Source organism: Gastrolobium bilobum, unplaced genomic scaffold, assembly GCF_033153095.1.
Source record: "Gastrolobium bilobum isolate Gb01-03AN ecotype WA unplaced genomic scaffold, APGP_CSIRO_Gbil_v1 utg10696, whole genome shotgun sequence".
Taxonomy (NCBI): Eukaryota; Viridiplantae; Streptophyta; class Magnoliopsida; order Fabales; family Fabaceae; genus Gastrolobium; species Gastrolobium bilobum.
The window spans coordinates 578,230-601,364 of NW_026899284.1; the positions used below are offsets into that span (position 1 = coordinate 578,230).

The following is a 23,135-nucleotide window of genomic DNA, read 5'->3' on the forward strand; positions in this document are numbered from 1 at the left end:
ACTCAACGCAAATTTGCTTTGGATATTCTTAAGGAATGTGGACTTCAAAGTTGTAAACCGGTTGCTTATCCTATGGATCCCAATCACAAGCTTGCTCTTGCTGAAGGACCTCCGTTTGATGATCCTAAACGTTATAGACGTATTGTTGGCCGTCTTGTATATCTCACGATTACACGACCAGAACTTAGTTATGCAGTTCACACACTTTCTCAGTTTTTGCAGCATCCTATGCAGATACATTACGATGCGGCTATTCGTGTTCTTCGGTACATTAAGTCCAATCCTGGCCAAGGACTCCTTCTTCGATCTGACAGTGATCTTCTTCTTCGTGCCTATTGTGATTCGGATTGGGCTAGTTGTCCCTTGACTCGAAAATCAGTCACTGGTTATTTTGTTACTCTTGGACATTCTCCTATTTCTTGGAAAACCAAGAAGCAAAACACAATATCCCGCTCCTCTGCTGAAGCTGAATACCGTGCCATGGCAGCTGCGACTTCTGAGCTTATTTGGTTAAAGTCTTTTCTCAGCTCTCTTGATATTCCTCATGCAGCCCCTATGCAACTGTTTTGTGACAGTCAGTCTGCTATTCATATTGCTTCTAATCCAGTGTTCCATGAGCGTACCAAGCATATCGAGTTAGATTGCCATTTTGTTCGGGACTATCTTCTCAGCAAGACTATTTCTACTCAACATATCCCCACTAGTTCTCAACCCGCAGATATTATGACCAAAGCACTTGGATCCAAACAATTCGATTTTTTGACTTCCAAGTTGGGCATCTCCTCCCTCCATGCTCCACCTTGAGGGGGAGTATTAGAGTAGCATTAATTTGTTAGGATCCTGATTGTAACTATCACGGTTTGTTACCTTGTATATTAAAATAGATTAGCTTGATTTATGCTTTCTGTTCCTTAGTTTTAGCTGATTTCCTGATGTAAATAGATTAGCTTGATTTATGCTTTCTGTTCCTTAAGTTTAGCTGATTTCCTGATGTAAATAGATTAGCTTGATTTATGCTTTCTGTTCCTTAAGTTTAGCTGATTTCCTGATGTAACCAATTGTAAATCTTGGTCTATATAATAGACCCAATTTAATATATCATCTAGCTGCGAATGACAGCAACTTCTGTTATATTGAAAGCTGCTTTTAGAACTTTGATTCACTCTAAACTTTGTATTTTAAATGATCCAAAAGTTAAAATTGATTGCTAAGTTCTAATTTTAATTTGGTGCGAATCCAGTGGCCAAACAAATCGCCCAAGTGTTATAAATATATAATTATATTGATTTTGCGTAAATCTAATTGGCTTCGTAATGTTGTAAAAGGACCGCAGCATTCAATTCTCGGCGCAGTGTTATCTTCAAGAGACTATAATGTCTTTCTTTCTTTCTTTCTTCTTCTTCTTGTTTTTTTTTTTTTTTTTTTTAAAAAGTTTTGAAAGTCATGGGCATACAAATGACCAGAATAAACTAACTAGTTGAACTAAAACAAGTTCGAAAGCCTTTTGCTGTAGAAGAATTGAACTAAAGAGCATACATATAGTATACTCCAACTATAATGGAACATCAAATTATTATAATACTGCAGAATAAATTACCTAACAGTTATGCATAAATATTTGGGTAAATATGATATAAATTAAATATTTAAGTCTAAAAGGCCATTAACAATGGAGATTTAAGAGAAAGAACTTACATATTAATGGTGCTCCATACCATTTCAGTTCATATATTTTTCTTCATTTATTTCAACTATTTGTTTTATTGACCTGACCATTTTATGTTTTAAACATTAATCTTAAAATTGAATGACGACATAAATATTTGGAGAGGATTTTGATATCAATTAACAGAGCTTTTTCCAATATTCTCGAAGTTATCAACATTAGATCTTATCAAGAAGTGTGTTGGATTGGTCTAATTCATAACAAAAAATAAATTGTTATATAAAACTAAATATGAACAATTTTGCATAGCCTTAAATGTTATAATGGTAAATTAGAAATTTCATTTACTTACTCACTTTTGAAAGTAAATTGTTCTTTGTAAAATTTAATTTAAAATATATTTTTTCTCTTTTGAATTTTTTTTCATTTTGTATAAATGTTTTATTGAAAAATATAACTTCTAACTCACCATTTTTAAGCCCAATATGTTAATAATTTGTTAATAACATGAAATTATTTAGCTACTTATTAATATTATTCTATATTATTATCTTTGATAAAATATCCGACAAATTATTGTTGATATTGTTATGTTGACTATTAACAGTATTTGACCATTTGGTTCGTGCACAGAAGAAAAACTTCTGGTTTGTGGTTATGAGGCATATGCCGATGTACCTTACGAACCAACCTACACATCTTTTTTGTGAGACTGTTGGACTAAAGAAACGTGGTCCTTCATCAAATACGGCTTCTAAGTTCCACTAGCAAGAGTTCAAAGTTCACACATATGTATTAATCTAAATAAAGATAGGAAAAAAAAAATGCGGCAAATCCACAACATATAAGAAAGACTGGTAGAGTCCAAGATTGAATTGGATGGCATACGCTGCACATGAAATCTACTTCACTCCACACCCTTAAATCCCTCATCTTCAAAGAACCACCATCGTGATGCCACCTGGCATGATAAATATCCAAGCTGTGTTAAGTGTTAACCACTCAGCATTCTTCCATGTTGGTTTTCATATCGCGTATGCCATCGCCTCATCAATTCCACCACTTTTTTAATCACTTAATTAATAAAGGTAAAATATATTGGTGATGTCTTTGTCCCTTACTATTTTTTTTTTTAAGAAAAAAAGAGTACATAAAAAGACAACTATACCCCTGTATTGCTGATTGATTCTAATCAAATTCCTGCTTTTCTAGCATTAAAATTACCTCCAAAATTGTCCAAAACCAGGGGTAGTCACAGAAATACAAAACAAGAACATACCTCAAGTTTAGTTTTCACCATTTCTTTTTCCTGCTAACTAACCTGCCTTTGTTTTGGTTTTAATTCCACCTCATATTTTATATGTGTTCCAAACTTCTTCTTGGAATGTCCCGTATCATAATCTTCAAACAAAAACCAACATAAACTCGTTTCTTCTCCAAAATTTATCTTTAACTTCTTTCTGTGGCTAGAGAGAGAGAAAGAGAGAGGGAGAAAGAATGGCAGCTTGTACTGTCTACTCAACACAATCTCTAAGCACAAATTGCTCCATCTCAACCCCATCAAAAACACATGTAGGTTTTCACCAAAGACAAGTATTTTTCTACACAACAAGCAAGAGAAGCAGCAAGAGAGGGAGTAACACTAGCAGCCCTTATGTGATAACATGTGCAGCGGGTGATTCACAGACAGTGGTGATTGGTCTAGCTGCTGACTCTGGGTGTGGTAAGAGTACTTTCATGAGGAGGCTCACAAGTGTGTTTGGAGGAGCAGCAGAACCACCAAAGGGTGGAAACCCAGATTCAAACACTCTCATCAGTGACACAACCACTGTGATATGTTTGGATGATTACCATTCATTGGATAGAACTGGTAGAAAAGAGAAGGGAGTCACTGCACTTGATCCGAGAGCCAACAATTTTGATCTCATGTATGAACAAGTTAAAGCTATTAAAGATGGAATTGCTGTTCAAAAACCCATTTACAACCATGTCACTGGTCTTTTGGATCCTCCAGAGCTTATTAAACCTCCCAAAATCTTAGTCATTGAAGGTTTGCACCCAATGTAAGTATCTTTCTTTCTCTCTATATCTCTCTCTCTCCTTGAACTAGTTCACAAAACTAACGTAACATTCATCATTAACAATTCGTGTTTTACTAGTATTAAATCGAAACTTAATTAGTTAATGTTTTGTGTAGTGGATCTTAGGAGGCAGGTGATGGGGATGTTTGTTTGAAATTCTCTTTATTTTTTCATTCAAGGGGTTGTGAAGAATAGGATTAAATGTGACACGGGTCGTTAAGCTGATACCTTATCCATCTTTGATTGATTGTATGGCTGAAAAATATGGTAGCTACTTTCCTACCTTCCCATGTTTGGTGGGCCAACATGCATACTTTTTTTTTTATTTTTTTTGGTGAAAACATGCATACTTTTCATCATCACTCTATAGTAACACAGATATTTTAACTCATGGGGCATAAAATCTTCCTAGCTTACACGTTTTCATAGTTATGGAACTTTAGGATAATAAAATATTTGGATTTTACATTGAAGGGGAAAAATAGTTTGGGTAACTAAACCTTTTATAGATAAATAGATGATTAATAAGTAATGATAACCTACTCATTCTTAGATTAATCTCTTCTTTTTTTAATATTGCTCTCTTTTAACTTATGTAATGTGTTGGGCATAATTCATAGTATTATATACAATTTTTATTTTATTTTTGGTGCGCGCTGATCATTTTGGGTTACTTTCCAATATGGATCTAATCTTCAAGATTCTGTACCCAAATTCAGGTCTATTTCTATTAACCTTTTTAATTAATATTTTTAACATAATTAAGTAAAATGAAATAATATCAAATTGATCCAAACAATATATAAGTTCTGGTACACTATTACCGGACAAAAAAAATAAAAAAATCTTATGCCTTGTGGGCTTAATTGTTTTGCTTCTTATTAAGCTTATTCGATTGTGAGTTTGAGACTCTTCCTTGCATGCAGGTTTGACCCTCGGGTCAGAGAACTCTTGGACTTTAGCATCTACTTAGACATTAGCAATGAGGTGAAATTCGCTTGGAAAATTCAGGTAAAGACAAAGCCCGATCAATAAGAGTTCAGAAACTTTGTACACTTCAAAATGTTTCCTATTATTCTCCCTTGCTATGACCTTATGATTATTCCACAAATATTTCAGAGAGACATGGCAGAACGTGGACATAGTCTTGAAAGCATCAAGGCTAGCATTGAAGCAAGGAAGCCTGATTTTGAAGCTTTTATCGGTAATCAATTAAGATTCCAATTCATGGAAAAAAACTCATCTCAAATAATACTGTTTTTAAACTCAATTGTGTCAGTGGTTAACTTGTTATGCATGTTCACAGATCCTCAAAAGCAATATGCAGATGCAGTGATAGAAGTGTTGCCAACACAACTCATTCCAGATGATAATGAGGGGAAGATTTTAAGAGTCAGGTTGATACAGAAAGAGGGGGTTAAATACTTTAGCCCAGTTTACTTGTTTGATGATGGCTCTACCATTTCATGGATACCATGTGGAAGGAAGCTTACATGCTCTTATCCTGGCATCAAATTCTTCTATGGACCAGAGAGTTACTTTGGAAATGAGGTACCAAATAGTCTACCCTCCCAAGCTTCTATCTCTTCTTTGTTTTCAATATATTTTTTTTTTTTCCTTTTATTAAAAACACCCTTTTGATACACTACACAATTCAGGTTAATTTATCTATGTTTATAAGTTAATTAGCCGTATCTTGTTCACAGAATCACAAAACATTAAAGTATTGGTATTGCAAAGGAAGTTAGGTGTTTAATTATTAACCTACCCTATCAGTTGACAAAATGGTAAGAGAATGATTTCTAAGTCTAGTTAATTATTAAATATACGATAAGTTGGTCAAAATTGTCATATAATTAAATGCTTAATTAACTTTCTAGTTTGAAACTAATTCGTTTAGATACTATTAACTAACAGAACTGAAATACATCATAGATTATGGCAAGTTCAAAATAAAGAAAAACATATAGCGGGTTCAAGTTACAAGCTTTGCAACACACTACTTGAGATGTTGTATATTGAGGTATTCATATATTAGTTTTTCTCTCATTTTATCCAATCATTTAACTCTTGTGTCCATTTTTTTGGCTTTGTTTTTTATTTGTGTGCAATAGGTGTCAGTTGTAGAAATGGATGGGCAATTTGACAGATTAGATGAACTAATATACGTTGAGAGCCACCTAAGCAACCTCTCTACAAAGTTCTATGGAGAGGTTACTCAACAAATGTTGAAGCATGCTGATTTCCCAGGTAGCAACAATGGAACAGGTCTATTCCAAACCATAGTTGGTTTGAAGATAAGAGATTTATATGAACAGATAGTAGCAAGCAGGGCTGGGAGTCCAGTAGGAGCAGCAAAAGCTTAGGAATCTGCCATATATATAAATATTGGACATGGCAGCCATATTGAATCTCCAAAATCATTTTCTTCTTTTGTGTTTTCCACTATTCCTGTCTTTCATGTTATTTTGTCAAATTGTTAGGCTGTTGTTCATGATGATGTAAACACTCTGTATGTACTTATTCGATCTTTTGTAACTCATAATTCAGAGAAGAAAGAGCAGGGCTGAGATTCAGTTCTCTTTAAACAAGATTGGAACAATTTGGCATCGCCTTCTCTAGTGATATGCATAGTCCGTGCTAGCATTAAATATACTAACCATGATGAATATGTATATTTTTTCTAATTAATTTTTTCTATGTGGGGTAAAATCAAAGGGAATGATCTTTAGTAGGTTAAATTCCTTTGTCACTCACCAGAAATAACTATTAATACATGGAAAAATGTTTCTGTTCTAGAGTAGTATATTATTTAGACCCAAGTTCAAAATGTGGAATTCATATGCCACATCGATTAAGAATGAATTAGGTGAATATGATATAAGAGTAAAATGATACATACGTCTACTATCTTAGGCCATACCTTGCTCATCTAGTCCATAAATAATGATTTCCCTCCGCTGGCCCAACACAAAAAAGTTTCATTGTTCATTTGCAGGTCTCATGAGTTTCCACCTTCCATTGAGTAAAGAAAAACAATGGAATGGTAGGCCAATGATCACAGATAAAGAAAAAGACCCTCAACCCTAACACTTTAAGATTTATTTTGGGATCAAGCATTAATATAAAATCTATTATAATTTTTTATTTTTTGGGGTGAGATCAGGAGGTCACGCTCTTTTTCTAAGCTTACTTCTCACTCTGGACATGTAGATAATCTTAGTCTCAAATTTTGTAAGTGGTAAACGTGCATCATAACTAGGGATGTTCACGGGCTGAGTTAGGCCAGACTTTGATATTGAAAGGTTAAGTCTGCATATAAATATGTCAGACTGACCTAGCTTGTAACTTGTTATGAGTATAATTATCGGCTTGTGGTCTGACTTACTTACAAAAAATAAAAGCATGGCTTAGCTTGTTAAAAAAAAGACAACAAAAATTTATCCAATAATATACGATCAACAACACTAATAATTGTACAAATTCATAAATTCAATGTATATCAAAATAGTATAATATAGAACAAAATCATTCAAGAGATGCTTGGAGATGGCATAAATCGAAAGGGAAAACGATGCTGAAATGCTTGAAGATGGCTTCGACGAAGAGAATGACAAAGAACGGTTGCTTGATGGCTTGAGTGGGCTGGGCATGAGATGGAAGTGAAAATTTGGTTAGTATAAAAAATATAAAATAAAAGAGAGAGTTAGTAGGTCAGCCTGACAGACTTTAAGGCCGAGCTTTTGAAAACGGAGTCTGAAGCCTTTTTATTAAATAAGCTTTTATACAAGTCTAAGTCTGAATCCAATAACAAAAACACACAAACTAGGCCTACACGAGCCGAGCTAAAGGCCTTTGCCCTTTTAACACCCCCTAATCATAAGTGTTTTGCGACAAAATGAACACTTTTCTTAAGAACAAATTAAATAATTTGTTTCTTTTTTACAAAAGTATTATTTTCTTTTACCAAAAAAGGTATTATTTTCGAAGTAGTTTATGTTTTTGTTGTTTCGAATAAAAGGAGTTTAGATCCCTTAAGCATGTCGAAAAAACAAAAAGAAAGAAAAATTAAAGGGATGTATTGAATTAGGATTTTAAAATATTTTTTTTAGATAAAAAATCTTACAAGTTTTAAAATACTATTTAGAATTAGAGGGACTTGAAAGACTTTTTTTTACGATTAAGAATTCATAAGATTGGATTTTAAAGGATTTTGATAGAATTTATAAGATTTCAAAGGACAATATGAATTTGTAAGAGTTTGAAAAACTATATAAATTTCTAGCAAACATTCAAAATTATAAGATTCATTAAAAAAATAACAAACAAATACAATGATATTAACAAAAAAGTAAAACATAATATAATTTTCTTAATAAGTAAAATTCATGAGGTTTACCAAAAAAATAAAATGCATGATAAAATTTCTTTTGGAATTTTTTACAATTGATCTTGTAGATTTTGGGGGTTTTGTTCTATGCGGTGAGAGTTTTCTAACTATATATCATATGCATGTTTTCATTGAGTATTCTAAAAAAATTTCGAATCTAAATTTCTGGGTTTTATTATATGAAAGTTTAGAAATTTTCTTAAATTATTTTCAATAGATACATTGAAACCTTAAATTGCCTTGTAGCTTTTGAAAAATAAGTTTTAGTGATTTATTGACACAAAAAATTATTTCCAATTCTTTCGTGAATGTATTGTTATGTAACATAATGTTTATATTATGAAAGTTTCAATATTTCTTTAAATTGATATTGTTTCATTGATGTAAAACAAAATTAGTTTGGGGTTTTTGTTCCCATGTAATTTTCCTATTGTTTTATGTTATTTTGAAGAGGACGAATATACTTACCACAAAAAGTTTACCATTCTTACAACTAATTTAATCATTGTTGATTTCTGCTAATCTAACGGTTATAATTTATTGAAAATTAATAAATATGACCCAATAAATATTGTTAATTCCCAATAAATTATAACTGTTAGATTGAAGGAAATTAACAGTGATTAAGTTGATAGTAAGAGTGGTAAACTTTGTTGGCGATAAATGGATCTGTTCCCTTTTATTTAATTGACCACAAAAAGTATTGATAATTAAATACATGAATTATATGGTATGTGTACCATTTATGGGGATGCATGCCCAATATGCAACCCAAAAAGAGAGACCAACCTAAACAATGAAGTCCCAAGTGTGGTGCAAAACGATAAGAGTTGGGAGGGGGGATGTGTGTGAGAAAGGCTATAATGGCTCTATGGTGTAGCGGGTAACAACTAACAACATATATGTTGAAGATGTCTCTATTAGGTGATAATGAGAGCATTTATGGAAGGTGATGATGTCTTGCTTGTATAGGAGAGTGAGCCAGGTCAACTCTCCCGAGGAAAAGCCAAAAGTGACATGTCATGTGCTTCGCAACCCTTGTTACACTAGTAATAATGGTTGAAGCAGTAGCTGTGAAATGAGGATATTTATTTGGGGTGTCTGGAAGCCTACCAAAGGAAGATAGCGACCCAATGTAAGATATTCTGGTATCTTATGTTACGAAATCTATTGCACGGGAACAGTGATACAAAGGTGACATGCAAGAGCTAATAAGATTGACGTGGGTTAATTCCTTTGAGTTGGGCTTGTCTTGTTGGGCTAGCCGGTTGGGCCATCAAGAACAGTATGCAATAAAGGACAATATGATATATGTTGAAAGTTAAAATTGAAATCATATAGTTATTTTTCACACTGGGTTAATTGCTATATCAAAAATCATATAGAGCCACTTGTCAAATTTGGCGCAATTTACAAATTAGCCTAAAAAATAAGATATCATCCAAAAAAAATAGAAGTTTGGGGAAACGTATTAAATGCATATTTAGCAAAGAAGAATTGAAAACTAACATTCAATCAATATAAATAATTTTGTGTACAGTCTAGTCATTGATAATTAGAGAAATAGATTAATGCGTGATCTGTTTTCTCTGTGTTACATGCTTCAGTGTTTGGTGTAAACTCAGTGATTTTTTTTTCTTCTATTGCAGAAGTTTTGGCCCAAAGTGGATATTTTACATTTTAATTGAAGATTTCAAATGCTAGAGCTGCATTAGTATTTAGAACTGAGAACTGCAACACCTTTCTCAATAAAATTAAGACTTGTATTTACGGAGCTCAACTATGGGAGCAAAACTTGAGTGCCGAAGCAACCTGTTGGGTACTCCTTTTTCCATTTTTGGAATTAAAAATTTCATTATACTCCTTTTTTCTATTTCTATTCCAATGTAAGTTCCCAAAAAAAATTCTCATTTTGGACAGATGTATCATACATCTGTAGCATGGAAGATTTTTTCCAACTATGGATAAGCCTCGATAAATTAATTGGTGTTTAAAAATATCCTTTTGGGTTGGGCATTTTGATGATTATATAGCGTCACAGATGAGATTATTTCAATTATTAGCTTGAATTCCTATGAGTTAGTCAGGGGCGCGTGGGGAATCGACTCAACCCATCAACATCCTTATCTCACCTCCAGCTTTTGCAAAGTATATATATATATATATATATATATATATATATATATATATATATATGGGTTTGCATTTGTAATTTAACATGACACAACAAACTTTCCTACACACAACATTTTGTGGGCCAACACTTTTTGAAGAAAAAATAAAAAGAAAAAACTACGGCACGCAAAACGAATCTCTATAACATTACGCAATCACTTTTCCTACAACATAACTCTTATAAAACTTTCATACACACACAACATTTTGTGGGGCCCACACTTTTTAAAGCAAAAAAAAAAAACTAAGGCACACAAAACGAATCTCTATAACATTACACAATTATTTTTCCTACAACATAACTCTTATAAAACCCTATATATATGGTGAAATAGGGTGAAGGGTATTGAATTGGGATTTCAAATAAATTTAATAGATTATTTTTAGAAAAAAATCCATTGGTATTCAACTAGTATTTTAAAGGATTGAGAAAAAATCGCGTGATATTCGATTAAGATTTTAAAAGATTATTTTAGAGCTTGTCCAAATCCGTTGGTATTAAATCAGGATTTTAAATAAAGGACAAATAATCTTATAGTATTCAAAAATATGATGATTTTAATGGATTTTCTATTGGTGTGAGTTTTGGGAGATTTTTTAGTGAGAAATATAAATATGATGTCTTTCTTACAATCTCACCCTAGTCCTTAAGATTTCTTGATATTTTTCTATTGTAGTGTCTTCTTCTTTCTTTGGCTTGGTCGACACGCTTGAAATCAAAATTAAAAAAAGAGAGAGTAGATTTTTGAGCGATTTTCATCATAAAATAACCCAGAAACAACAACCCAGCAAGATTTTAATTTAATCTGTCTTAAAAATAGTAGATTTTTTAACGATTTTTAAGAGTTTTTGGAAGTTTAAAATTAGTTTAAAATTATTAATCGCGATTTGTCTTTGCACAAAAAATATGTGATATCTAACGGTATAATTTATTGGAAATTAACAATATTTATTATTGGGTCATATTTATTAATTAATTATTAATTCAGAAAAAATTAATGGTGATTAAATTAAGGGAAAAAAGTTTTCGATGTTACTTTAGATAACTTTATCTAATGTTCATCGAAACGACGTTCTTTTGGGTTGAAAAATTAAAAAATTAGAGTGATAAAGACTATTATAATCCTGAAATAAATTAAAATTACAAAAATACCTTTCCATTCCAAAACGATGTCGTTTTGATGAACATTAGATAAAGTTATCTAAAATAACATCAGAAAAAACAAACCCTTAAATTAATTGTAAGAATAATAAACTTTTAGGTGATAATCCGTCCTATGGATAAAATCACATAGCGTTATTTTTTGTTGACATTTATTCCATAATAATAAAAAAAAAAATCCACTTCAAGAATCACTTCAACTTTTAGGTATCGTGCAAGCACACCCTTAACAGTAAACAGTAAAACACCCCCGTTAAGCAAAAGGCTAGAGAAAGTGGCCAAAAAATTTCTTTCTTTGTATTTGAAGTTGTCGTTTTCCCTTAGTCTAGCAAACTTGTATATACTGCATAGTACAGTGTACATAGAGGCGAACTTACGGTGTTGCATGTGTCTGCACTCTGCTTTTTAAAAGGTGGATGATTTAGGTAATGTAATTTTTTTTTTTTTTAAGAAGATTGAAAAGAAAAAAGTAAATATAAGTCCAATTACAGTAGTTAAAATTGAGATCTTACCTAAAATCATAAAGAGGATAAAAAATCATAAAACGTAAAATTCTAATATGATAAAAAATCGTAAAAGTGTTTAGAATTTTGATAAAATCGTTTTGATTAAAAAAATCGTAAAAACACAAATTTAAATCGGGATTTTAACTAACATGGGCTCAACCCAACCAACTCCTATAATTAAAAGCTTAAATCTTAAACCCTATACATTTAAAATTTCCTTTAAAAAAATCTTCAAAGGCGCTTTCCCCGAACCCCCGCCTTAAGTGTGCACACATAAATAAAATTTTCTGACTCTATTACTGAGTGTACATACGACAAAAAGGAAGAATAAGACCCATCTGGCAATGGTGTCACGGGTGGAATACCATCTCTTTCGTTCCACCACATTACCCGCTGTATCACCATACCCTCTTCCCCATTTCCTTTAAACTCTCTTTTGTTTCTTCTCTTCTCTTTTGTTTCTTTTCATGCATACAAATATATAATATGTCGAACACAATTTGTACAAATATTCAGGGTATACCAAAACTAATCAAATATTACCAACTTATATAATAGAGACTTCCAAAAGCCTCTCTATAATTTATAAATTAAGATGCAAGTATCACATTCATTTTCACACGGTTTTAAGATTCCCCAAATCAAAGGTCAAAACAACTCCACAGTCCAATATTCCAAACTTATGTTATATTCTTGGAGCCGTCCAAACCTAATAAATAATAATAACTCATCCCTATTTTTTTAATATTATATGCTACAATTATAGTTGTCGCTTTAAGGGTTGCCATTTATAGCTAATTAAATGAGTTGCGAATGGTCATCGCCAATCACGGTGTCACTGTCACGAGTCACGACTCTCCAGTATCCCTAAACATATAATTATACAAAATAAAATATCTCATTTATTGCTCACAATATTATTTACAAAACATTAATTTTATTCTCATTAAAATAAGCATATAAAAGGTAAAAAATTATTATATTTGGAAACATTATTTATTGGGAAAAGTGTGTATAATTTTGAAGGATGTAAAGTTGTGTTATTTTAAGAGAGAGAAAGAGATAGATAAAGGAGGAGAGAGAGTTGACAAAAAAAAATAAAGTTGTGGGTCCCACCTCTTTGTCAGAGTAAAAAGATGTAAGTTGTGTAATTTAAAAGTATAGACACTTTTCCCTTATTTATTTATATAATATTAGGCCAGCTTAGTGGGTTGTGGGGATATAAATTATTTATGCATTCGGATTGACGTCAGCGGATATATTGCCGGAAACATAGCGATTTACATCATTACAGCAAACTTTCTTGCCGTTTGGAATAAATGTAACCAAAAAGATAAATCCCTTTAATTAAGATTCTACCGTATGCTTTTCAATTTATTTGATGCGTGACATAATGATTGATTAACATGGACAAAGAAAATCACAAAAACAAAAAATGGATTTGAAAGATTGTAATCAAATAATATGACATTCATTGATGATGACCTAAAAGTAAAAGAGAAAAAAATATATAATTTTTAAATGAATGATTTATGATTGTGATCAAATAACATCATCATTTATTCACATAAAAGAATCCAAATCCCAAAACAAAAAAATAGACTACAACGTGAAGTAACAGCATCAGCAAAAAACAAACAACAGTAGACTACACATGAATCCCAAAACAGGATATATCATATTGTCATCAACATGGCCACCAACAATGCCACCTTTTCTCTCCCGTCTCCAAAATCCTTTCCCATTAGCACATGCAAACACCCCTTCTTTCCCCTACTTACTAGTTGCTAGTGCTCTCTAACTCATCATAATCAAACAACACCCAAGTCCAATTTTTTAATAAAGTTCATTACTTTATGTTCAGTAAAGTCCAAACAACAGCAAAGAATCCACTTTGTTTTTTTTCCTGCAATAAAGAATTGGAGTTACCGAGAATCAGTTACTCTTGACTCCTGCATCCTCTATTACCGTCCTTATTTTCTTCCTCAGCACATCTTCTCTCTCTCTCTCTGCTTCCTTCTGTTCTGGTTTTCTGCAATGGCGACCCTTGCAGACATTGGTGTCTCTGCTGTCATCAACATACTCACTGCCTTTGCTTTCTTGCTGGCGTTTGCTCTGCTCAGAATCCAACCCATCAATGATAGGGTCTACTTTCCCAAGTGGTATATCAGTGGTGGAAGAAGCAGCCCGAGGAACTCTCGGAATTTTGTGGGAAAATTTGTGAACCTCAATTTCAAGACTTACCTTACCTTCCTGAACTGGATGCCCCAGGCTCTGAGAATGAGTGAAGCTGAGATTATTAGCCATGCTGGTCTTGACTCTGCTGTTTTCCTGAGAATCTATACTCTGGGGTATTTTCCTTTTAGCCCTTGCATTCTTCTTTGCATAAAGTTTCAATTTTTCTTCTAAATTCTCTCTCTGTATGGCTCTATTGTTGTTGTTGTTGTTGTTTTTTTTTTGCCCCCCCTACTAGCACCTTCTGCTTTCAACACAATTCATAATGGGTTGTGAAAAATTACCAATTCTTTTTTGTTGTTTTTATTTTTATAATAAAAAAATTTCATTTTTAGTACATTGTCTAGTCTCTCTCTCTCCCTCTCCCTCTATTCTCCTGACTAGAAGGGGGCGCGGTAATCTTCAGGATTCCGGCAAACCCGAATTTTTCTAAACTTTTAATTTTTAAATATTATCTTAAACTGAACTTAAAAATTATATTTTTGAAAATCTTGATTATATTTTTAAAAATCGAGATTTTCGGACAAAAAAAATATTCTAGTCTACCAAACGACCTCGAAAGAGAATTGTGTTTCCGGGAATCGTGATTTTGTTTGTTGTGTAATTGATGTGATGCATTGTTATGCGGTGATCATGTTTGGAAAATTGTTCAGGAACACTATCTGTTTATCCTTCTCAAAATATTAAGCATTTAGTGGTTGTATGCTTTTGATTATCAGAGAATTCCAGAGAGTCATGCCGTGTGGTTTTCAACTTTCTTTTTGCTAATGCCAGCTTTTTTTCAAACCCTTCCGTGGAAGCTTCAACTTTGGGATGTGTTCATGTTGCTACGTTTTACGCTTTTCCTTCAAGCTCCCTCTATTTCTGTTCTCTAATGTGAATTATTTTGTGTTACGTGTGAAGGCGGCATCTTTTCTGTCAATCATACTTATACAGTCCTTAAATATTAATACCATCATTTGAACTTGCACGTGACATGATTTTACCTGCAGATGCTACTATTTGTGCTTATATATGCATTTGAGATCATGAAAATAAAGAGAAGCTTCTTATTTTCCAATTTAACGTTAATATTGAAACTATTTTACTGTGTTGTGAGCATTCTGACTAGTTTTTCTCTCTTATCCTTCAGCTTAAAGATTTTTGTTCCAGTGACAATTGTGGCACTCCTCATTCTTATTCCAGTCAATGTATCAAGTGCGACATTATCTTTCCTAAGAAGAGAATTGGTAGTGAGTAATATTGATAAACTCTCAATATCAAATGTTCCACCTAAATCTCTAAGGTACGGTTATGTTTTCTTCTAACTCTAAAACAAAATAAGATATAAAATACAAATAAATAATTAAGCGCATTCTTTTTTTGAACTAATGCCTCCTTTGAGGTTCAAGTTGGTGCTTCCTTTTCTTGGCATGAACATGAACTACTCATGTCACTCATGGCTTAGAACCTAATTAGGAAAAATGTTATTGAAGCATATCTTCCATTGTCTCAGGATAATTGGGGTGACAGTAAAGTAGAGGAGGGCTAAGTACAACAATGATTTGTGAAAGTGAAATTTCAAAAATTATACTAAAACAAGTTCTGAAGATAATTACCAATTTTATGTTGTCTGATTATACATCTAGGGAAGTTTTTATGTATATCTCCCAGAAAACATGGGATGTCAATCAAACATAGTATCCTACAACTTATTGTACCAAGCAATTTCTCATACTGAGATTCTATGATCTCAGTTTCAAAAAAGACTTTCGACATATGTAACTAATTACATTAATTTTGTTCCTTCAAGGAGTTCACCTTTAATCATATGGCATGCTAATGTCATGGCACCTGAGGTTTTAATAAAAAACTCATCCAATCCTTGGTATCTATAGTATCTAGTTATCTACTGTTTACCATGTTTTCTATTCATATGTATGTATATATCTTTCTCTATATCTCTCTTGTTCTGGTTAAATCCTGTCATATTTATCTTTTATGTCTATTACAATGCAGGTTACATCTTCACGATAGTCTGTTTGTGTTACCAGCTCTCTTACTTGTCTAACTGCTGTAATTGAAAATTTCAGATTTTTTGTTCACATAGCATTGGAATACCTGTTCACAATATGGACTTGTTTTCTGCTTTACAAGGAATATGATAATATAGCATCAATGAGATTGCTTTTCTTGGCCTCACAACGCAGGCGTGTGGACCAATTCACGGTCAGTTGAAAATTTTAATTCATTTTTAATAAAGCAGGATAAAATTTAGAATGTTAATATTTGCAAGAATGTATCTCTTGGAGCTCCTCACCATTTTCTCAATCAGTGAGGTGTATGTTTTAGAGTAAGTGTGTATTATGGTAAGGCTTGAATTTTTCTTTTGATTAGTTTATTTTTCATGAGTTTGTAAACAAATAATGGGGTGTAAAAGGTATCACCATAGTCCAAGCTAAGACGTGTGTATAATAATACCCTTTGGACGAGCCTTAAGATGATCAAGTTGATCATCATGGCCAACCTTACCAGTAAAGATCCACCGGGAATCCTCAACAGACATTCCGGGAGGAAGAAGAATGAGATCCCAAGTACCACTGCTTTGAAGGGCTCACATTTCATCAACCAGCTTGTTTTTCATCTAGGATGAGATAAAGATAACATTACTTAAGATCAGATATCAGCAGAGAGTAAGAGAGTTACAACGATAACATTGTGGATACCAAGTGTAACCAAGGAAGCTGCACTTGAGTGACCGAGCCGAAAGCTTATAAGTCCAAAATTGAGATTGTTAAGAAAACAAGTAGGCCCAAAGACACAGGTTGCCAAGGAATGCAGAGACTGATGGAAAACTTAGGGTTGCTTCTCTTCAAGCTCTAAATATCATGTTAAGGAAAGATGAAAAGAGAGACATATTACAGTGGAGGCTATATTATATAGACAAGAAAGTAGTAATTATATAGATCGCAAATGTCCTAATTACTTTACATGATTTGGTCTATGCAAATGCAATGAATTCCAACAGGAGTTTTTGACTATCTGCTGCATATGAATGTAACTCGTTTTTTTTTTTTCCCTCACTATTTGTATGTTGTTTGATTTGATATTTACTGGTTCAATGTTGATGCCCTCTATCTATTTAGGTAGTTTTCCACCCATGATGCTTTTTCATGATTATTGTATAATGAAATAATGTATCATGGCTTTTCGGTGAGAAAAATATTTGGAAAAGCAAAATTTGAATCTGTACTTCCCTAATTCTTTACCCGAATACTGCTGTTTTATTTGGCTATGGTGCTTTAGTATTTACTTCTTTACAAGGAGTCAATATTCAGTTTCTTTCTCTCTAGCTTTGAATCCTGTTCTTGGTACTTGAATAAAGTGGCCTTGGAACTCCAAGGGAGATGTAAGATGTGGCAGTGGGAGTGATGCTTAAATGTTTGTCTTAGACGTATATTAAACTCTTATAGCAAAGACGTAATGATTTTAGACTACTTTTCATCTTGGATTGTCCCTCCTATTAATGCTGATTTACCCCCTCTTTGAACCATCTTTTCAAATCTTCAGGGTTTACATGCTTGTTGCAGGTAGTTGTCAGGAATATTCCTCATATTTCTGGTCACTCAGTATCACAAACTGTGGATAGCTTCTTTCAAACAAACCACCCAGATCATTATATTGGACACCAGGTAATAAATTTTAATTATATTCTTGATTGGGGAAGTTTTATTAAAGATAAACTATTCAAGAAATAATTTGAATGGAAGTATAATATTTATGCATGGTGTCAATGTTAATGTATTTTAATTTAGCATACTATTTATTTGCATTATATTATATTGATATTGTTGTCCATTCATTTCTCAGGCGGTATACAATGCAAACAGATTTGCTAAATTCGTGAGAAGAAGAGATAGACTCCAAAATTGGTTGGACTATTACCAGCTTAAGTTTGAGAGGAATCCTGACAAGAGGCCAACTGTCAAGGTATGTACTTGCTCTGAATGCAAGCAGTAAAGTATGTGACTTAATGATAATCTGTTGGCACCCTGGATCTGACATTGTTATCTCTTCTCATTTTTAGACTGGACTTTTGGGGCTTTGCGGTGGGAAAGTTGATGCTATTGAGTACTACAAACAACTAATTAAGGAACTTGATAAAATGGTTAGTCATTATTGTTTCTCCTTTCTGCAATATGTTAACTCTTTCTTGTTATTTCCTTTATCGTTTTTAAATTTTTGTAAGGTAATTTTCCATGTCCGTATGCTAATATGTGGACTTCCCTTATTTCTATCGAAGTACTTTGATATAGCTATGCTGCATATCTCATGCAGATGACATTGGAGCGCCAGAGAATTATAACAGATCCGAAATCTATTTTGCCAGTTGCTTTTCTTTCATTCAATTCTCGTTGGGGAGCATCTGTTTGTGCACAAACCCAACAAAGCAAAAATCCTACTCTCTGGCTGACTGATTGGGCTCCAGAGCCACGGGATGTGTATTGGCGGAACCTGGCAATTCCATTTGTTTCTTTAAGCATCCGAAAACTTATAATATCATTGTCAGTGTTTACCTTGGTATTCTGCTACATGATTCCCATTGCTTTTGTGCAATCCCTTGCAAATTTGGAGGGTCTTGAAAGAGTTGCTCCTTTCCTCAGACCAGTAATAGAATTGTAAGTGAACTTAAATGTTTTTGAAAATACGATAGAGAAGTTAATTACTCTAGAAGTTGAGGTATATGATTCTCGAATTTCATCTTTCACTGTCTTAACTTCTTTGGTAGGATAATGCTCAATCTCGATTTGTTAGTCTTTGCTTTTGAAATTAGTCAGAACTCTTGGTGTAATGCAGTACACATGCCTTGAAGGCCATTGAAATTGACTATTTTACCTTAGGGCTAAACAGATATTCTTTTTCTTTGCTTATATTTTATCCATTAGTAAACAAGTTACTCTAGCTTAGTTTGTTTTATTAATTGATCGATCTTTGTGGTACACTATTTCCTTCATTTTTTCTCATTAAATCGTTATATATTTGTTTTCTTTTCTGCTTTGATGAATTTTCAGTTGTAAAATATATTATATACATTACTGGCCCAGATTTGCTACTTAAAAATGAAATGATTGGAATATTTATTTGTTTCTAACTTTTATCCATATAACTCAAAATCCTATTTTGCCTCCTTTATTTTCCACAAGGCACCTAATACACAGGTAGGTTTCAGATGGACTTAACATTCAATTGTATAAATGTTTAAGCGAGGTTCAGTTTAGGATTGGATGTAGTTATTGACTTAATGAAATTGTATTCATGCTTGGAGTTGACTACTTGATAACCTGCTTCGTACTTTTAGATTCTAGATCGTGATTCATGTCCTACAAGTCTTATTGTTAACCTCAGAAAGGTTTTATGGCTTTTGGCAGGAAATTCATCAAGTCCTTTCTACAAGGTTTTCTTCCTGGTTTGGCCCTTAAAATATTTTTGTATATTCTACCCGCGGTTCTGATGATCATGTCAAAAATTGAGGGATATATTGCCTTGTCAACCCTTGAGCGTAAGACAGCAGCAAAATATTATTACTTTATGTTGGTGAATGTTTTCTTGGGAAGCATAGTGACGGGGACTGCGTTTGAGCAACTGCATGCTTTCCTTCATCAGTCACCTACACAGTATGTCTTCTTTACATTTGTTACTTGAGTATATCTGATCACCCACTTTGGAAATGTTGATACTAGATTTTACAACTTTTCAATGGGTATTTGGCATGCTTGCTTTTTCGATTGCTTTTCCTGTAGTGTTTTGAAATCCAGAAGACCATGTATATTGCTTAATTACAGTCCATCCAAAATAAGAAACACACAGAAAGTCCATTTGAAAAATAAAAAAGAATAAAGAAAATGGGAAACAAAGATGGAAATTTGCACGTCTAAGTATGATGGAGAGTAGGACAAGCAAAATGTTAAGGTAATTCTATGGAGTGGTGAACCTCTCTAGAGGTTGCATTTTCACCCTCAGATATACTATGAACTTTGTGTTAGTGTATAAATAAAAATAATTTAACATTCATTTGGTGCTGTAAAAAATTGATTCAACCAATCAAGAATCAACCACTTGAGAGATCCACCTCCGTATAATGACCGAAAAATGTTAAGTCGTTTTGATACTTGATCTGGCAGCCAGTCTTGAATAAAGCAGTTCTTAAGTAAAGCAATGACCGGCTAGCTATTTAATTGTATCTAGACAAGCAATCATATGCACAATAATTATGCCGTTAGATTTGCTCTATTCTTGTATCGACCTTGCAATTTCTTATATTCAATGTCAATAAATACTATAACCTTTTGCAACGTTATTGAATTTTACACCGTATTTAATTTTTTGTTTTGCTCTTTTTCATTGACTCAGGGATTTTTTTTCTCTCTCTTTAATAAGTAAGTTATACATATGCTCTCTGCGTGAATGATCCTTATGAATTTTATTATTGATTATAGGATTCCTAGAACAATTGGAGTTTCCATTCCAATGAAGGCTACCTTCTTTATGACATACATAATGGTTGATGGCTGGGCTGGAATTGCTGGTGAGATTCTCAGATTAAAGCCATTGGTTATATATCATCTCAAGAACATGTTCTTAGTTAAAACTGAGAGAGATAGAGGAAAGGCCATGGACCCTGGGAGTGTGGACTTTCCAGAGACTATTCCAAGTCTTCAACTATATTTCCTTCTTGGAATTGTGTATGCTGTGGTGACTCCAATCCTTCTTCCCTTCATAGTAGTCTTCTTTGCCTTTGCATATTTGGTTTACCGTCATCAGGTCAGTGTCTCCACTAGTATGATCTCAAAACATGCCTTTTTTGCTAAGTAGGGCTTATGCACAAGCTAGCTTGAACTTGAAGATTTCTAAGATTTTGGAATTTTCAAACACAAAGCACCTTGTGGTTTTCTATAAGGGTGAACATGGATTGGGTTATGGAGAAATTAGGCTTAGGGTATGCTGCATGCGAGATAATAATTTGTATGAAGGTTCACAACCTTATAAGTTATAACATTTTGTTTAAAAATGCAATGACACAAGTGTGGTCTTATGGTGTAGTCTGAATATAATCTTCTATGATGTTTAATTATGCAGATAATTAATGTCTACAATCAACAGTATGAAAGTGCTGCAGCATTTTGGCCACATGTTCACAGCCGCATTATAGCAAGCTTACTACTATCTCAGCTTCTTCTGTTGGGTCTGCTTAGCACCAAAAAGGCAGCTAATTCTACACCTTTGCTTGTTATCTTACCAATCTTCACATTTGCATTCCACAAGTACTGCCAGAGTCGTTTTGAGCCAGCATTTAGGAAGTACCCACTTGAGGTATGATATCCACTATAGAATGAATATACACCAATATTACAAATTTCCAACTGAAAAGGGGTACTAAACCTTTGGTGTAGTGTATAATTCTCTAAATATTTTTCTTTGGAGGTGACTACATATTATATGATTGTTCATATTTGATACTTGTATTGGAAACTGATTTGTCTTCCATATATATAAATCTATTCAGGAAGCAATGGCAAAGGATTTATTGGAGAAAGACACAGAACCAGACCTGAACATAAAGGCATATTTGGCAGATGCTTACTTGCATCCAATATTCCAGTCATTTGAGGTAGAAGAGGAGTTGGTTGAAGTTAGAGTAGATAAACACCAAACTCATCATATAGCTAGTCCTTCAATAAGTGAACCTAGTTCCCCCTCCCCACCCCATCATGTGCATCAACCTTCACCACCTCAATATAGTGAGTATCCAACGTCACCACCTGGTTATTACTACCATTCTTCCACCCCTTCCCATTATGTCCATCAGTATCAAGGTGAACCTTGAACTAGTGCATATCAATTAACAAGTTGCTTGAGACCCCCTTACAGAAAGTTTAGTGTTTTTATTGACCTGGCTTTTTATCCATTGCAAATGTAAATTATCTTTTTCTTAAATGTAATAGCTGTGGTTTAATTTAAATATGTGATGGCTAAAGTAGGCAGGGTTTCAATAAAGCTGCTCAAATTATTATTTATTTGCCAAATTAATTGGGTGATTTGCCTTGAGTGTTGCTATTAATGCGAGTAATTCAATTCTCAGATGGGATTCATACATTTTAGATATAGAATAATGCAATGTGAAAAAAAAGGAAATAATTTCGCTAATTAAATTATTTTTATATTAATTCATGAAAAAAAAAATCTTCGTCAACATTTTAGGAACATTGGCAGACTGAAACCAACATTATTTTTTATTTTCATTTTTCTCCATTATTTTACCTGAGTAAGATTTAGAGTTGAGATTAGTAATATGGAGCCTAGCGTGTAGTGATGTCTGAACTTAGAAATTAATTTGATTTGTTTAAAAAATATGGGATAGCAAAAAAAAAGTATACTTTATTTGATTATTTAAATAGTATAAGTACGAATAAAAAATAAACAGATCTTTATATTTTTTTCATCTAATAAGTCAAGGTATAAAATGTTGTTAAACATATTGATAATCTATATTCTTTCATTATTTATAATTTTATTATGTGTAAAATAATACATGACATAAAAAGTATTATAATAAAATTCATTTTATGTTTAGTAAATTAATATATTTTATTTTATACATAAATATCACAATTTTTTATTTGATGAATTGTTCATGAAATAACTAGAGACTACACTCAGTTTGTGGCAACCATAAGGTGTTTGCTTGGAGTTTTTCTCAAGATATCAGGCATTTTAGAATGGTATTTTAAGTTGTCTATGCTTGATATAAGTTTATACAAAATTCAAGTAAACTGATGCCTATCATTTCTCATTTTTTTTTTTTAAAATTGTAATGAAAAATACCGTTTAAGAATACCATTTTAAAGGTGGTATTTTGAGATTACCAAAAAGAGGAGCGTGA

General features: G+C 32.9%; 2 protein-coding genes across 5 annotated transcripts; both read left to right on the top strand.

Annotated features, from left to right (window-relative positions):
* The first annotated feature begins 3,010 nt into the window (after positions 1-3,010).
* LOC133289186 (phosphoribulokinase, chloroplastic) lies at positions 3,011-6,358 on the top strand. Its single transcript, XM_061487063.1, has 5 exons — positions 3,011-3,729; positions 4,674-4,758; positions 4,867-4,951; positions 5,054-5,298; positions 5,862-6,358. Exons 1-5 carry the CDS (start codon positions 3,164-3,166, stop codon positions 6,111-6,113), a joined length of 1,233 nt encoding a protein of 410 aa, XP_061343047.1. The 5' UTR covers positions 3,011-3,163; the 3' UTR covers positions 6,114-6,358.
* A 7,659-nt stretch (positions 6,359-14,017) lies between these two features.
* LOC133289176 (CSC1-like protein At1g32090) lies at positions 14,018-22,117 on the top strand. Of its 4 annotated transcripts, none has more exons than XM_061487047.1 (11): positions 14,018-14,331; positions 15,348-15,500; positions 16,288-16,427; positions 17,789-17,886; positions 18,065-18,184; positions 18,282-18,362; positions 18,533-18,873; positions 19,624-19,869; positions 20,692-21,016; positions 21,332-21,565; positions 21,759-22,117. In XM_061487047.1, the coding sequence occupies exons 1-11, from the start codon at positions 14,018-14,020 to the stop codon at positions 22,077-22,079; spliced, it is 2,373 nt and encodes a 790-aa protein (XP_061343031.1). In that variant the 3' UTR covers positions 22,080-22,117. The 4 variants fall into 4 exon arrangements, with proteins under 4 accessions (XP_061343031.1, XP_061343033.1, XP_061343032.1 ...); XM_061487049.1 differs by having other exon boundaries at positions 18,065-18,178; positions 20,692-21,022; positions 21,356-21,565; XM_061487048.1 differs by having other exon boundaries at positions 18,065-18,178.
* Positions 22,118-23,135: the final 1,018 nt, after the last annotated feature.